General features: G+C 37.3%; 1 protein-coding gene across 5 annotated transcripts; it reads right to left on the reverse strand.

Moving 5' to 3' along the window:
- Positions 1-2621: 2621 nt before the first annotated feature.
- Positions 2622-18488, reverse strand: RBM46 (RNA binding motif protein 46). Of its 5 annotated transcripts, none has more exons than XM_023924857.2 (7): positions 17566-18488; positions 15785-15946; positions 11723-12190; positions 9701-10483; positions 6665-6733; positions 5561-5620; positions 2622-4209 (listed from the first exon to the last, which is right to left on the reverse strand). In XM_023924857.2, the coding sequence occupies exons 2-7, from the start codon at positions 15933-15935 to the stop codon at positions 4184-4186; spliced, it is 1557 nt and encodes a 518-aa protein (XP_023780625.1). In that variant the 5' UTR covers positions 15936-15946; positions 17566-18488; the 3' UTR covers positions 2622-4183. The 5 variants fall into 5 exon arrangements, with proteins under 5 accessions (XP_023780625.1, XP_023780624.1, XP_086747367.1 ...); XM_023924856.2 differs by having other exon boundaries at positions 18089-18374; XM_086891241.1 differs by having other exon boundaries at positions 6665-6738; positions 18089-18374.
- Between the last annotated feature and the right edge of the window lie 207 nt (positions 18489-18695).

The raw sequence follows: 18695 nt of genomic DNA on the forward strand, positions 1-18695 counted from the left end.
TAGAAGATCAATTGTGATAGCTTCCTGCCCTCAGCCCAGATACACTTTCCCAAGAGATGCTTTTCCTCCTTAATTATGCTGAATTATGCTGAAGTTGCCAATGTTACATTAAGTACCTACAAACAACACAGTGATCCTTACATGTAAGGAAAAAAAAAAAAAAAAAAGGTGTGATCTGGCCTTCATGTGTCTGAATCCAACCTCCTACTTGTCTTCCCTAGGAACAAGTTGCTGATAATAAATTCTGCTTGTGAAAAGGTATTGGGAAATGGGAAGAATTGTTCTTCCCCTCTCTTTCTGTCCTATCTCTAGAGCAGAGACAGAAAGGCCCGACTGCTGCAGGGACTGCTATTTGCATTAATTTTGTTTTCATATACTAGTGGATAAATACTTCCCTCTGCAGGAAACTTGAGGCTGGTAGCAGCCACAGCCTCTGGCAGTATAGACAAAAAAATGCTTAAAGCCCAAAGTGGGATTCTATGGAAGATACTTGTGTTCTTATTCTACTCACCTTCAAGCAGTACATAAGATTTTTCCATTCCCATGATCACCTATTTGCATTTTAGAATTCTAAAATAAATTTGCCCTTGTTTGACAGTGGGTGCATTGTTAAATGTTTCTCCATGGTATTTGTGCAGCATCTGTATTTTTGGAAAAGGCCTGTCCCATCTGGGTCCCACATGTGTGCTGCCATTCCTGATAGCAGGTACCATTCTGGTGGCTTGAGCACTGTTTTCATGGCAGCATGAGCCTGGCTCCTGAGGAGGTTGTTACTGATAGTCTGTGACTAAGCCATTTTACTCTTTCTGTCCCTAAAAGTTTAGTCACAGATAACTTGGAACAATTTCTAGCCATGGGGCCTCCTTATAGGTATGGTGAGCAAGTGGATGGTGAAGAAATGAGCTCTCAAGGACTGCTATAAGCCTTCCCCTTTCCTGGCTGTCTGGGGCTTGCCCAGGCTCTAGCTGCAGGGAAGTTGTATTTAAGACTGCTGGATAATTACCTGTTTTCTTTCCTCTGGTTGTCCACTAAGTTGGACACTAAACAGTGTGACAAGATGATAAACTGATCATTCTTTGTTATATGTGGCAACTGCTGTCAAGAAATTTGCTGGAAGAGAGGACTTAGAACAACTGACTTCGTGGGGATTGCTTTTACCTCAAGAATATGCATTAACCCAGTATCTTCCAGGTGACTTGCTCTTTAATGTTGCTTTACTGCTTCTTTCCCATGAAAAAAACACAGTAGTAATAACAGAGGGAGGAGGAAAAAACAAAAATAAGGCAAATAGATTAAAATGGTAACTGTAATAAGAACCTCCTTTTCTTATTAAGGGCAAATTTTTGATGCAGTGAGTGTAGCCCAAAGTAACAGAACTTTGCTTCACTGAAGTCAGTGACTTCTACTTTCAGAGGGACTTTTAGTTTCTATAACAGTTACAGAACAGGGTCATACACTAATTTACTTTTTACATTATACAAAATTAATGTTTGGGAAAAAAAAAAAAAAGCAACACTGTGTTCTGTCACAACCTTTTTAGAAGAAATACATGGTGGTTTATTGTCCAAAAGTTAATAAGCTCCAGTGTGATTTTTGTAAGCATGAAAAATGTTTGCAATTTTGCACACCGATAAGAGATTTCTAATGATGTATTCTACATAAACTTCAAAAAGCCTGAATTACAGCAACTGTGTGCTACTGCCATCTCAGCTGCTTATTCCTTATACCACTGTTCTTAGACAAAATCTGCCTGAGGGTTGTATTTGGCTGGCATCAACCTAGTACTCATTACACCCTAATACTTGATAATGGTGTAATACTGTCATAGATGTTGGGAATATTAAACATAATTGTCAAAATACACACTCATATTAATAATGATGGGATTTGCTAGTCTGTAGCAAAACTGTTTGTTGGTTTTTTGCCTCACAAATCTTTTTTTGCCTTAGAAATCTGATCGAGAAGGATGTTACACACCTGAAAAATGCAATCCCCTGGCTTTCTACAGTACTGGGCAGTACCTCCTTTAGTTCACTGAGGTACTTTCGTTTGCAGCTCTTCTTCTGGTATTAACTGTAATATTATGCAACCTTTGTGCACCTTGGCCCATAGTGCCCATAATTAGCTAACAACACCAGTTTTTCCTAGGTTTCCTTGGTTCAGATTTCCATCAGAAATGCAAAAACCTAAATCTTCACCAAGACACTTGAAAAATAAAATGAGGCCAATTTCAGCAGTAGTAGTAATCTGTAGTCTAGAAGTTTCAGGCTGCCAGGAAAATAGTTTTAAATTACCAACCCTGTGTCTTGCCAGCATTATACTGTATCATATACGAACTCAAACACTGATTTTTGTCTTGGCCTTAGGAACCACTTGGTTTTAACATGATTAAATAAGTTCCCTGTTCCCTTTCTTCATGTGTTTTCTAGGAAATCCTTATCTTTTAACAACTTTCACATGCAATAAAAGCTAATCAACTAACTTGCTTTTCCAGAATTACTTTTCTTTTTTAGACTTCACTCAGCCTTCACTTAATCACCCTTCCTTTTGTTCAGGAAAGCACTGGAGCCTCTGGCCAAAGCTTATTATTGAAGAAAGCAAAGTGAATCCTGCAAAGTAAGTTTGTGATGGTACAATGTCTAAAATAATTATTTATTTTTCTTTTACACACACCAAATATGAACAGCATAAATTTAATATAAATGCTAATTCATGTACAGAAGTCAAACACATTATTTCAACATTAGAAATTGCAACATGTAAAAGAATTATTATGTAGCTAATATCAAATAAAATGAAACTGCTATAACTGCACCTAAATTAACATCAAAAAGGACAATTTAATATGGTGATGAAATACACTGAACCAAAATACATAGTGGACCACAACTGTTGATTGTTTTTAATAAAAATTATTCAACTTTAAATCTATCCATTGCATTGTTTTCTGTCTACATAATACTCCTTTCTGACAAACAATTTCCAGATACAACAGCTTACAAACAGTATTTGCATAGGTGAGGCCTTTAGATATTTTAACCACCTGGATCATTCCTTGTCAATGAACTGAAACTGTCTAAAATTCCAAAAATCAGAATGGCCTACAGTATTAGTTTCATATTGTTAAAAAGGTTAAAAAAAGGTTGTTATTGTTTTGTCATTGAATAAATAAAGCACTTGACTGAGAAATGCCAAATAGTCACAATAAATATAAAGATGGCTCACTCAAAATGAATTACATATATCTGATTTTAAAAATCAAAAACTATTTTCAGTTTAATGCTAAACAGTGTTTTTCTAAGAGGAACATGGCCTGATTGCAAAGTGAGCAAGCTGCTGTTCCACATGGCTACCACAGGCAAACACAAGTGCTGGTTTCAAGGGAGAGCCTGGATAAAAGTAAGGCCTCTATGAATATGAAAGCACACGTGTCCCAGCAGAGAGGTGCTAACGAGGAAATACAACCTAGTGAGCTCTACATAATAATACATATAATCTGTATCAAGATTTATTTTTTCTTTGCCTGCTTTTGTCTCCAAGAATTAACTAAGGTATTGAACCTCAGTGTTATGACTACAGCAATGTAGCCTGATGGTGCACTGATGTAAAGTCCTTCAAAATACAAGTTTTCCATTAGTGTACTGCTGTATCAGAAGTAAAGATTTCATTGGACATGTTCTTCCTATAAAATTTTGCATCAAGTTAATGGAAACAAATTTGAGGATGGTATTTAAGTTCATTTTATGCATGTCTATGTATGAAAAAGCAAGGGTGCCAGAATGGTGTTTATTGTTTTGTTGGTGGGATTTTTTTTTTTTACTTTTAAGATTTATGACATACAACAGAAGCTGTAAAAATTCTGTGTGAAAATACAAGAGTAGGAATTGTGGCAAATTGTTTCAACACTAAATATAAATTACTGCTGTATAGACCATTGCAGGTAAGAAAAATCTTTTAAACAAATTGTCTTTTAAAACAAATTTAATCAAACTAACCGAAACAATTTAACATTCAATTTCACTAATCTTTAAATTGAAATGCTTAATACACACGCTTTGAAGAATTATTCATCAATAAACATGGAATGTGAATTTCCAGTAATTATGTATCAGTGGGGTGGTCTCTTTCCTTTCACAACAAGATCCAAAGCAATAAATTTCAAACTTCTCCTCTTCAGGGAAATTCAAACCAAGTAGGGTGTGCAGTTGACTGTAGAAAGAGACAAGGAGGGGGATGAAAGAGATTTTGATTTCAGCAAACATACTGCATTATCCATTTCAATACAGACTTAACTGTTAAGAAATTAAGATAATGCTATAACAAAAGCATTCACACTCTCATGCCAATGCTGCATTCTTCCCTGTCTTCTGCAGCACTAACACTAACTTTAATTAAGAAACTGTTTAGTCAACTGCTCAAAGGGTTTTTTCCTAAGAGCCTTACAGTTTTAAGAGGCCCCATTCTTCAGCACTGAACACATTTTCTCATCCTATTTATAATCACATACTTTTAACTGAATTTCATAATAATCTTTTTTGTTTCACTTTCACTGAATGCACAATATTAATGCAGACAACTCTAAAGTGCATATTAGGTTGATGCTCTAAACTGTATTAGCTACATATACATATCCTAGCAGCAGTCATAGTGCATATTTAACACTTTAGATCACTCTACACTCAACATGAGTCTACAGTCAAGTAAGCAGCAAGTTCTGCTTGATGTACACTGCATAAGCAAAACCCAACTTCTCTGTGATCATCAGTGGAGTAGAAAAAGCATGTTAATTACATCCTGGTTTGACTCTACAGAAGGCAGATAAGTTATTTCAGAGAAAAATATAGGCCAACATTGTTGCATCTGCCTTACTTATTCTTCTCCAAGTTTCTTACATAGACCAAGATTTACAAATTTGTATTCCCTGCTCATTAGCAGCAGCCAAAAAAACTCTGAATCTTTGGGAAATATTCTGTGTGCCCAAAATTAGAAGCTTCTAGCAGTAAAGTCAACACAGAGCATGGATTTAATGCCATTTTCAAACTACCTTGTAAGCTTTCAAAAAACATTCTCACGCCACTCAAAAAAAAATACAAGAGGGAGGCCTCAGAAGTGACAAGTATACATACTTAAATTCATCCACAACAGCATATTCAAAATAAAGTCAGAGGAGAAAATAATCTCTTTTACATGAAACTGACTAGCTAAAACAATAGTCAAGTGTCCAGAGTAGTAAGAGCTCCCACTTCTGTACATAAACTGAAACCCAAGATGGAAAGGAAAGTAATTATGAAATGACTGAAAAATGACTCAGAGTCATTTTAAGAGTAAAAACCATAACCCGCCTCTGTGCTGCACAACCAACAAGAACATCAGACTGTGTGATCCATCAGCAGGGACAGGGCAGTAAAGGTATGGTCTCCTTTGGAAAAAAGCACAGAATCTCTACAAGCCTTCTTAGAGCTGTGTCTGTGAGTAATGTACAACTTCTCTAACAGTGCAGCTAATACAGTCTCTGAGAGGGCAAAAAACCACAGTGAACAATCCTGAGAGGCCTACTCACCTTTACTATCCCACCATGCTGCATTCAGGGACAGCAATGTTATATATGCTTGCTCAGGGGCTGTAAGAAAAAACATTATGTGTAACTCCTCTGATAAATATTTCAGACTGCTAAATTCATACTTGTTTAAAAAACTACTTTTTATATATATACTACATTCTGAGCCTTTCCAGAGCTCACTAAAAACCCCCAAACCGTGAATTATCACTTATCACCTGTATTTGCTAAACAAAGCCAGCAACTTCTGTATTTTTTTCAAACGTCTTAGAATTTGTGGCTGTTGATTGCTCCAAGAGCAATATAATTAATTTTGATAAAGCAAACTAAAAGGCAATGTTTAAGTAAAGATAATTCCTACAATAAACATGAAATCCATCTCACTTGACCTTTAGGTTTGATGTCCAAAATCTAGAAAAGCAATCTGCAGATACATTTGTTCTGAGATACAGATGCTAAATACAGACTCTTGGACTAGGTTATAAAAGTTTTATATGTGACTTGTAAATTGCTACTGCATGCAGTATTTAAGATATTTAAACAAGTGAATTCACAGTAATAAGATACAATGCATGTTCCACCTATTTAAGTACCATTTACTATAAAACTCATATGGAGAACTGGAAGGAAGCTATTATTTATGTGCTATAGTTAGTTAATAAAAGGCTTTTTCTTGAAGATTTATATGTATATTTTTCTTATAAATAGTTTAAAATACTCTCTTCTACCTAGAAAAATAATTTCATAAATTGTGTCTCAGGGAGATATAACAGGAAATAGCATGTGTGAAAGTGCAAAGAACACCCTAGAGTGGAATACCCATTTAAAACTTGGCAGATACCTGAAAATGGAAACTTTACTGAAACTTCTCCCATTTTTCCCCATCACCCTTAAGTTAAACTCAGTAGGGAGAGAATTTCCCAGGACTCAGCCTTTGCTATAGAGAGTGTTATCTTAAGGACTAGAAATAGGTTCTGACATGTTCTGGTATTTCCTTAAACCAGTGGAATTCCACCAGCAGCAAGTGAAAACAAACCAACCAAACAAACAAAAAATAGTTTTCAGAAGAAGGCACTGCTTTTCCAGGCTTCAGATGTTTACTCTTACTAAAGAAAGGGACGTGGGAGTTCTCCAACAATTCAGAGCGTATCGGTGCAATTTCACATTTTCTTCTGCCTGTACTTTGAAGACATGTGGACGAGTCAGTTTGATTCCATAAGCTACAAACCTACATTACCAATGCAAAGGATCTCAATGATAACCACACCTCCTATTTCAGGATTGACACTGCACTAGGACTGCTTCTGGACCACAGGTGGAATATCAAGTGTGTGCTAATCATACAACTATAGAGTCTCTGAACTGGAGCTTCTCACATTTAGCCAGCCTCCAGCACAGACAAGAGTAGGAAGCCTTGCAAGTTTTTCTAACTGGATGCCACATTTAACAGCCCAGCACAATTTTGCAACTGACATTAACGTGTTGCATAACTTCTGATGGAACAGACTTATTTGTGCAGAAATGTGACTCAAATTAATGGTAGAGGTATTAATTCTTCCACAGGACACTCAGGTGTTTCCCTATTCTGCTCCCCATCCCCCAACAACGTTCACCTGAAATTTCAACATGTAGCTCTGCTCCCCTTCTCACAAATGGACACCCATGTAATTTTCACACATATAGCCAAGCCTGTTTTCATTCCCTTGATTTGTTGCTGATTTATCTAGTAGCGTTAAAATACAGCTTATTAATCTTTCCATGACAGCAGTTTTCTGTTTGCTACGAACCATCATTTTCAAAATATTCAGGTGACACCAAGTGGTTAGTTGTTGTATTGCTGTCTGCTCAGGACTGGTGTGTAGCACTATTATATAGATTTGTGTAAAAACCAAGTATTCTGTAATGTGTGAAAGTAAATACAGAAATAGATATTAAAAAAAAAAGAAGCCAGAATGCCTTGAGATTATTAATCAAAGAAGCCCTTTCTCATTTACTTACCTAAGAGGAGATACATGCTTCAAAAAGAAAAAAAAAAAAAAATCAGCAAAACCCAAACTGTACACATCATCAAAAATTAAATGGCCAAAAAATGAGGTTCCTGTAAGAGAAGTCACTTACCAGAAGGAATGAGTCCCTATGACATCTTTGTATACTCATGTTAATAAGAAGCTGCTTCCAATAAGCACACTCAAGACTTTTCTCAAATCACTGCTAGTTATCAAAATACTCCAAACAGAGCAAAACCCCAAACCCCAAAGAGAAATCAAAACCTGTACATCCATCAGCAGCATCAGCATCATCCAACATGTCAAACCACGCATCACTTCCATGAGAAGGAAGGATTCTGTCACATCTAGAAACTCTCCTTTACTTGCAGGTATTCCTTTCAACACAGAATATACACTAAACTAGAACAGAAACAACTTCTTTACATTAGATAGGGAAAAGAAATTGTACTTTTAGACTCCTTAGGGGTATGCATCACAAGAATGCCAACATCAAAAAAGGGGCTTTTAATCAATATGAAAGATGCGTTATCTTTCAAAAGTCAGCCATGTATGTTCGCTTCAAATCAGGGCTTTCTATGCTCTTTGCAGGCCCAAATCCTCACAAAGCAGAATGCACAGAGGCCATCAAAAGAAAAAAAACCAAAAAGTGTTATTCAAAGATAAAATGACAGCATTACTAGCAATAGGCCATTAGGTAGACAGCTGTCAAAAAAAAAACCTGGTATCTGAGAATTCTGCTAAATACCACTTCACGTTTTAACTGTGATTGTGTGGCAAAAAGCTTTAGAATACTATTATTTTAAATCCACTTTAAAACCTTTTCCCTATAGCACTTGTAATTATAACTGAGGAGATAAAAATCTCAACACATACTTTCTTCATTTTTTTTTAAATAGTCTGCAGTCAGGATTTGCCCACAGCTGTGAATAATCACTCTTAATCTAACTTTAATTGTTCCCTTGATTCTTTCCCAGAGAAGTATGAAAGACAAAATAAGTACCAAAAGAAGCAAACTCGGCAGGTATACATGGTCAAGCACAAAACCTGCAACTGACTTTATTCTTCTTTTAAGGAGAGCCTCACATTACTATTTTGAGATTAGTACCCTTTGTATCTTTTGTGTTCAGGATTTGCATGGGTTATAAAGGTGTGGCCCTAATTTTCCTAGCAAGAAAAAATGGCAACAGACACTCAACTAGTCAAATGCTGTGCATACAAAACCAGGCACAGATACTTAGCCATTTATTATTCAAAATCACTTTGGCCATCTGAAAGCATCACCTTCTGGAGGTGGCCCACTAAGGTAAAACAAGCACACCACTGCTGAAGTGGAGACAATGTATAAGGCTTTGTACTTCAGAGGTTCTTTTTCCTCTAAGACCTCCTGGCCACGCCAAATCCAAGCCCAAGAAGAAAAAGCATTTTAGACATGCATTGCAAAAAAAAAAGGCATCATAGTCAAGCCTGAAGTAAGTCTGCTATGAACCCATCCAGAGGAAAAGAATCTCACCACAGCCTGCCTACATCTCAAGAGACTTGCAGAACAAGTGCTAAGTAGCAGTATTAGGAAGAATGGCAACACTATTTTAACAGTGTACTGCAATCACTTTTCCAATTCGCCAAAATTAGAACAACTGAGGGAAAAAACCCAACCAAACAAAAAAAACCATCCCAACACCCCACCTCCATAATTTTATAATATACAAACTTTCCTCTTCTAGTAGTTGCATTCTGATTTTAAAAAATGCAACATACATAAATAAAGATGCTAGAACACAGACTTTCAACTAAATTTTCAGCACCGTAATCATGTCACAGATGACCTTGAACCTAAGTTACTTGTATGTCATCTAATTCTTCCTTATACATCATTCCAGTCTTTATATGTATATCACTTCCAGATAAATGTAAGCAAAAACGACCCTCGCATTGGACTGTTTAGATATTTACAGTGTCTTCAGTGCTCTCATCTAATGGTCCAGACTCAACTGACACAAAGACCAAATCTCCTGTAGACGCCTTTACACTTCACATAAAATGCACATGTGCACCAAGATATGAATACCAAGAACAATTTAAAAGTAAATTTTCTAGCTTCAGTTCTTCAGATATATTCAAAAATGTTTATGCTTACCTAGATGTAAAAGTGTGAACTGTGCTGCCAATTCCTTTGCATCTTCTACCGTTGTACAGAGTTTTTCTGGCATGAAATAAGTCTGGGAATCATCTGCAATACTAGAAATAAGCACCTTGTACACCAAGAGTATTTTCCCATCCTGACTTGTGGTTGAATACAAGCAATATTCTGGTGGTGCCCAGCTATTTTTATGGCAAAAATAATCCAGATGCATTACTGCAGAACTGAAGTGATTCAGCTTTAAAGAATACATGCTAATTGGAGTAAGCTTTATTCCTGGAAAAAGTGGGTATGTACTTCTTTCAACTTCAGGGGGGGCTGGACTGTGCTGACCATTAAGACGAATTGAAAGACTTGCTGGTTTCCCCAAGGATTTTTGACTACCATCTTCTTTGTTAGGAAACCCTAAGAGATTTTCAGAACTGGGACTAATCTGACCATTAAAATGTTGCTTCCAAGAGCTTTCTTTGTTAACAGGCTTTGCCAGTGTTACCTCAATACTGGCTCCATCAATGCACTTTCCGTTCATTACGGACATAGCAGCAACTGCATCTTCACGGTGGAAAAAATGAACAAAAGCATAGTCTCTCAACTTCTTTACACGTTCAACTACTCCTGGTTTGAACTTGTTGAATTCAGCTTTAATTTTGTCCTCTGTAGTAGATATCATTAAATTTCTTACATACAATACTTTAACTCTCTGCATAGTTTCTTCATCAACTACTTTCTCAGGATCTGCCCAGTCCACTTGAATAGTATGACCCCAGGGCTGGAACGTTCCTACAGCAAAGAAGCATTATATAAATAAGAAACATGCAAAGGAAAGCAGAATCATTCTTATCATCTATCTCTAAAAAAAGCAAACATGATGCATACCACAAGAAATGGGTTTTATTGCCTACATCTACTTAAGTAACTTGAAACTGTTAAAGTTAATGAGACTCTACAAAAATGACAAGTGTTCTGTTACCTTTGGGGTGATTAAGCACCTTAAGCTGCCAAAACAAAGACTTTGTGACATACACATACACATACACAAAAAGGAGACCAAAAGTAATGTATTTTAGTTAAATACTAAACACAGCTTCTTCAATAATATTACCACTTTAAAAGCATGGGCAATACCTGAAAATAGTAAACTAAATGTGTATCTCTAGCACAAGCATTACTCTATGTTGCAGCAGATGCTAGAACCAAAACTAGAAGAAACGAAACCAAACCTGCTTTGTTACTCATGTCAACCGATCATTTTGCATATCATACAAATCATACTATTTTCCATTCAGTGATCTGGATATTCCTCCCAACACTTTCTATATATGCTATATACACATACATATACTTACATACAAATATTTATATATCTACACATATACATACATATATATGTAAAATGTACCCATTATATGTTGAATAGATTACATATTACCAGTATTATACTGATATTTATTATATTATTATATACTTGATATTTTGCATTTCATATATTGTATATATTTTTTCATATTTATTTTAATTATTTCTTTCAAAATTATTTTCTAGTAAAATATTAAAGACCTATTTTTTGGTATTCTTAAATATGAAACATTCATATATTTCATAGTGATGAAAATAACATCACTCATGACAACCCAGAGAAAATACATGACACATTCAAGACATTATCCTTTCTAAGCTCACTTTTAAGAGAATTTGAGTGCAGAGCCTCATGCATGTAAAGGAAAAATGAATGTATGTCCATGCAAATACATATTAGCATAAATAGCTAATCACATAAAACTGATGTCTATTTTTCAATTGTCAGAACTATTTAAATTATAGCTTCTTAAAATGTAAGTTAAAAAAACCCCCACAACAAAACATAAAAAATAAAATCATCCTTAGCCAAAAAGCCATACTGCACTTTTGTTAACTCTCAAAACACCTGAAGAATGGAAAACAGCTCCACCAGCTCATCCCCCCACAGTATGGAAATAGATACTCTGCATAAAAACTCAGTTTAATTACAAACAGTTTTACCTGGGATAAGTCGTCTTCTAGCCATTGCAGCTGCTCTGTGAGATTCATATTCTACAAAGGCAAAGCCACGATTCTTAGTTTTGTCAGTGGCATTTGGATAAACAATGACATCTACCACTCCTTCTGTAACTTTTTTCATTTCATTCAGTATTTCTTCTTTCTTCTTATCTTTAGGAATTGCTCCAATAAACAGTCTGCAGTTGTCCAAGCTTACGCAGACACCAATAAACTTCCCTGGACGTATTTCATAATTATTAAGAATCTTGATGGCCAGCTGGGCTTCCTCTTTAGTGGTGTACATCACGAAAGCATAGCCTCGGTTCTCACCACTGAATTCCATCATCAGTCTGAGCTCATAGATCTTCCCAGCCCTCTCGAAAACAGGAACTAGTTCATCTTCATACATATCACGAGGAATCTTACCCACAAAAACTTCACATCCACGAGGTGGTGGAGGACCTTCCCAACCTTAAAATAAATTGTCCAACAACAATCTTAGTACAAATGCACATTTCCCCCACATCCAATTCAAATGTGGGAGTTATTTAATTTTGGTCTCAACTGAAAACCAACACATTCTCTTCTATTATGTCTTAATTCTTTTATGTTTAAATAAAAAATAAAAAAAAAAAGCCAGAAATCCAAAGTTTGCATTTCTTTCAATTCCATCTTCTGGGCTTTTTTCCAATGAAATCTGTATGACAACACACTGAACCTGATTATCAAAAACACTAACAGGTTTACCAAGAGTCTCTATCTCAATCATTTTATACTCCTTACAATTTTATTTCAGTCATTAATAAAAACTGATGTACCTAAGAAAGAACTAGGGAAGAACTTCAGTTTTATTTTCTACTACAATGTTTACAGTTACAAAATGTTTCTCTACATATCTTGCCCATGCTTTTATAACTTTTGGTAAGGGTTCCCAGTGCAGCACTTTTTTTTTCTGCCTTGACATTATTCAGTAAGTCTAAACATTCTGCTTCCACTTTCATTCATCCAATAAAATAGGACTTCCTAAGGAAAGTAGGATACAAAGCCGAACTTTCTGCAACAGCCAAAATGATGGAACGCTTTTACTCTAAAAACAGATTGCAGTTTTCACAGGCAGTAGTGGATGGCAGGAAAAAAAAAGAAGTAAAAAAAAATCCACAGAACAAGTCAGTCTTTGGTTGACATCTGAAAGCTGCAGCACATCTATGCTTCTCTCCTTAAGCCAAGGACATTGAAACATTCTTTTGTATCTCTGCCATATATACTGAAAGGTATGCTCAACAGATAATGTAAAGGTGTATCTATGCATTTAATATTATGGAGTTACGGTTTTCAAATACAGTATTCCATTCTCCCAAAATAATAATTAAAAAAAAGAAGAAGTTTGTTTGGCTTTGTTTCTTTTTTTAAATTAGACAAAAAACTGAAGTAGAAGGTTCAAAGGCAGGCACTCAAATCATAATTAAAAGCTTTTTCTAAAGTTTTTCACAAAGATTGTCTACAGGAAAAAAAGCAAGGAGTACCAAGATGGTAGAAAAAACTAACACAAAACTTAGTAAATACCAGTATGAAATGAAAAAGCATAAGGAGGTAAGGTGAAAAAATAATTACTCTTGACAAGTTAAGACATTTTAAAATGCAATTAAGTAATGTATGCTGAAGTCCAGAATAAATTATATTTAAATGATTTTGTAATTAACACTTTTTCCTTAATGTAGAGTCAGAGAGCTTGTAATTTACTCGTGAAAAAAATTACCAGAATTGAGAGATTTTTGCCTTCTCACAGAATTATTTTTCATCTATGAAGTACAGAGAGAATTACATGGCACACAGGGAAGCTACCAAGGCATCAGAATTGATATGCATTTGGAGTCACGCTGCTATGACTTACCTAGGAAAAAGCTTGGCTCTGTTCCGCACAGCATTTCACATTTTTATCATCTTCACCTCTACAAACATCTCTGACCCCTTCAGCTGAGGTCTGACTGGACATGGCAGCTAACACCATTTGCAGGCTAGTACTGCCATCACTCACATCCCACAAGTCCCTTCCCACATAAAAATAAACCAACTGTACACCATTTAGGAGCTCCAAAGACAAAGACCACTGCACACCTCAGTCAAGAAAAAATTGTGCAGGAGTCACAGAATTACATAACAATCTTTATTTATTAACTAGACAAACTTTTACCATCCTTCTCAGCCCAGTAACTGACTGAACAGTGATTCCCAGTAAGTAGAAGTGATTTACCACAAAATTTCCACCTTCTAATTTTAAAGCTGCATACTAACTCAGCAGTACAGCACACTACTGCCAACTGGAATGACCCTCTGACTTCTGACTTACAGAAAACTGGTCTGTGCCACACTTGCCAAAGAGTGACATGTACTTAGCAGAGCAAACATGGGAAGTTAGTCAACATCACTCCACAAATAGCTGACCAGAGAGTTCCCTTGACTGGGTACTTGATTCACTGCTGGATGATAGAAAATGGGACACCTATTTTTGCAGCAGTTCAATCAACATAAGTCATAATTCCCCCCATTGTTGGTGTCCATGCCATCTTAAACTTCCATGTAATTCTATTGACTCACATGCCTAGTGACATCATTGGGTCCACTGCTTAGACAGCAACAGACATAAAACTATGAAATTTCTGTTGTTTTTTTTTTTAAAACTGTACAGATAGATTTTTCACAAGTGGTATACACTAAACAAGAACGGTACCAGGTAAAAACCTGTAATTTTTTAGGGCAATTTTCAGCCACATCTGCTGAGAACAGAGCCGACAGTAAGACTATCCTTTGAAAGCAACACAAGCTTATAAAAATCACATCTTAAGCGAAATTCGTAGTGAAACACTTCATTTATAAAGATATTGTAATTTCCTACAAGCCATCTCAAAAATTTAAGTCTCACCTAAAGTTTCCAACTTAAAAATAAAATGCATTTTCAATGTCCTATGAAAATACATGAAGATTTGAAGGAATGATATATACCTAATGTCAATGAACAGATTGATGGAAGAGAGACCTTGTCAAATACATCTGGTTTCAGAATATACTAATAAAACTAGCTTTGCTAAACAAACAGACTTAACGTCTAATGTTCTAATAAAAAGACATTATTATGTAAAAGATGTATAATAATTTAAGAGATGGCTGAAGTTAGTGATGCCCTGCAGTTCTTTTTCCAGTTCCATTTTCAAAATAGCTTCACAGGGCTTCCTTTTGCTATTTTACATAAGCTTAGTAAAAGTATGGACAAAATTTAAGACAGAAATATTTCCAGAGAAATAATTTTGATGCAGCTTTACCTTAAACTACATATAGCAATGAGTAAATAAAGTTCATGCTTATGAGCAAAACTTATAAAGATCATAATATAAAAAATGGGATCACATGCCACAAGTGAGAATGAACTGAAATGGCAGCACAAAGAATCTTCCTTTTTTCTGCTTGTCTAAGTGCATAATCTGATTCAGAAAGAAGAGTTACTGTATTCCATGTCATACAACCAGGCTTAGTAGCAAAATTCTTGTACACTGCTGATGTCAACAACACTGGAAAAATAATTCAAAATAAAAGAAATATTTTATCATCAATACTGAAAACAAAATTACTTAATCTTCACTGGTGCCCTCTCAGAGAACCAAAGTTCATTAAAAAAAATGCTTTGGCCAATGCAAGGGGTAAGGAGTAAGAGAAGACACTAAGTAGGTTATGCCTGTATCACAGTTTTTCCCTTCTGCATTCCTAAATGTTTTGAAGTGTGTTCTCAGTCATATGGAACACACTTGACTTTGTGAGCTCCACGTTTGTTCTGCTACCTGACAATTTTAGCTGGTTTTAAAGCTGTGATTTTTTAAGTCCACCAAAAGCAAATGTTCAACACAGTCTAGCTCAAGAGATCTTAAACTGCTACAAACTGTAAAACACATCAGGAACCTCCCCATAAATGTTGTGTTTCTTACACTGGTTCCTTAAGCTTCTACTAGTGGTCACTGTCAAGATACACGAGACTACACCAACTTTCAGTCAAGAAATCTCAAAGGAAATGCTTACCTGGTGGAGGACCACCAAATTTTCTTTGCCCATTTTGCTGAACCATGCTGTATCCAGTCTTCTCCATCAGGGCAAGTAAAGCAGCCCCATTTTGAGCACCCCTTTGGATTTTGCCACATCCATTTGCTGCAGCTTTATTCTCCTCATGCATATCTGCAACAGCTTCAACAGAATATCACAAATATTCCAATTCAGCAAATTCTAAGTTATTATGTGCATATAGAAGCTACCAAAATACAGAAAAACCACTCAGGCTATACTTGCCTGTTTACCACAACTTTGTTTAGCATGAAGTTTCAATCCTACATCCAACCACTATCACCGATGTACTTGCTTTCAGACCACTGTTTCGTAGCTGGGATAATCTGGAACTTTACCCAGCAACTACATAATCTATATTCAAATTCTCTTAAGTGCTATCACAATGTAAGTAGCACAACTGTTTTTAAGAATGCTACCCTTCAAGTAGAATGAATTCTTTCATAAACCATGTCATCTCAGTTGTGTAAGGGACCAATAAGCTACTCAAGGTGACAAGTTCCATTTTCTTTTTACTACTGTTTTATAAGAATACCAATTATTTCAAAATTGTATTTTAGTACTAAAATACTGGAGGAAACACCCGAAGTTCATGCTCAGTTACTATAAAGAACTCAAAGAATGCATGAACATAAATAATTTAATTAATACCAATATAAAACAAAATTAGGCAGAACTGTCTGGCAAAACTAAGGGTTTGAAATAATCCCACCTCTGGGATCCCTATTTTCATGGCTTTATCCATTTTCACAATTTCAAAAATTAAACCTTATTAATATAGTTGCTGCAGCCCTTCTATTTCTCTGGCATGCCAAGATCTCACTCAACAGCTTTAGGTTTTTGTCACCCAGGTGACAAATTACCAATTCTGGCGATTACCAATTTTACTAGTCAACCCACTAAAAAAAATCTCAAGTCAGAGGTTTCTTTCACTGCCTCTTTTTCTTTCTCCAATTTATTTACACTTTTCCCAAGATTTCCTGCCCTAAAGTCTGCTTAGGCAAGCAATTATTTTTCATCACTTCAATCCTTTGTTCAAAGAACATTTCCGAGTGCTATGCCACTTCTCAAGAAATGCCACCCAAAAAATCATCACCAGAAAAATAAAGGTACCATTGTTTATTCTTCAGTGCCCCTTAGATTTTCAACTTTGTCTTCAGGCACAAGCTCCAAAAGACAATGTCCTGAGACATCAGCAGTTTACTTTTTATAAGAAAAACATTTAGAAACAGCTTAAAGTTCACACAAACATTTCCTGACAACCCACTATTATCTGCTGAACAAACCTAAAGTTTTAAAATATATTATAATCCAAATTTATGGAGCGAAGTTCCTGTTCCCTTACTACATTTATGGATGTTATGCAATTATATTACTATCCAGAGGTGGGGCTGCAGCTTATTCCTCCACTCCTGCCCCAGCTTCGTCATTTCAAATGTGTTTTGAATCAATGTAAATACTATTTCTAAGTGCACTTTTTTCACAATAGCCTTCACATGACATTCTAACAGACTCCACAAATCCTTTAATGAGAATAGTGTTAACTGTTCTCAAGAAGTTTAAATTGTATCTGCCACATGGCACTAAAAAGCCAAATTTTTAACAAAAATCCAGGCGTCATCAAACGGAGAAAAGCAGCAGGGCAGAGCACCAAAAAAAATTAAAAAAAAAAAAACAAAACAAAAAACAAAACAAAACAAAAAAAAACCGAGCGAGACGAGTAGAAAGAGCATGGCTCCCACCTGCTAGAAATGGTGCCCCATCTCCTTTCAGCAAGTGAATTACACTTACTGTATTTCACAGCCTTCGAGCTGCACAGAGATTCCGTAATTAAGAAATCTTTTGGCAGCTTCAGGCCTAACAAGGTATGGAGATGACAACGAAACTGGAGCGAGGGAGAGGCAAAATGATTTCCCCTTTGTCTCGGCGAGTCCCAACACCCGGCCCAGAACATCGTTATCCGTAAGGGCAGCAAGCGGGCACCTGACGGGCACCGCGGGAGCCCTAAGGAGGAGAGAAGGCCCTGAGGAGACACAAGAGGCCCACGCAGGAAGGAGGCCAACCTCGGGCACGCGCCGGTCACAAACGCCACAGACGCGAGGAGGCACGTGGGACAGTAAGGGAAGAGAATCAACTCAACATCCCCGGGAATCTCCCTGCGCTACTCCCGCCGACTCGCACATCTAGGCCCCTTCTCTACACCGCTTCATCCCTCATCGCGCTGCCTCCGCCATTCCCCACAGCACGGCAAGGACCCGGACCCACCACTGTCCCCAGGCAGACGAGGCCACGACATGACTCCCCGCTGTCCCGTCGGGAGCCGAACGCCACCGAGCGCTGCGCGGCCGCCAGCGCTATCAGTGCCTCATGCGCCCGGCCCCGCGGCCACAGCTTTCCCTCGCTCTCAACTCGCCCGGCCAATCAGAGGGCGCGGAGGGCGGGCACGGACACAATTGACAGGCCTCGCCAGCCAATCGCAGCGGGGTAAACGTGCCGAGCACGCGAGCGCTCTTTAAAGCGGGCGACGGTTGGGCGGGGGGGGGACGTGTCCGGCCCGCGCGCGCCGCAGTCGCCGCTGGAGCCGTTGGGACGGCGCGCGCTGCTCCCGCCCTCAGGAGGGCGCGCGGCGCCGCCGCCTCAGCGTGCCGGCATTCCCTTCCCGCTCCAATCCAAAGGGGTACCCCATCCCGAGATCACCCTGACTGCTTTCAGAACCTGGCCGCTATATTTCTTTGTATCCTTAGGCTTTTATGGGATCCGAAATGGCGTATTTGGGCCTTGAGGATGTGCTCTGGCATGCACTCGTGCTTTAGGGAGTGTTAAGGCTTGTTCAGGTCCGTGTTGACCAGTAACACCAAACTGAAGTACCACT

The sequence above is a fragment of the Cyanistes caeruleus genome, chromosome 5, assembly GCF_971803275.1.
Source record: "Cyanistes caeruleus chromosome 5, bCyaCae1.hap1.1, whole genome shotgun sequence".
NCBI lineage: Eukaryota > Metazoa > Chordata > Aves > Passeriformes > Paridae > Cyanistes > Cyanistes caeruleus.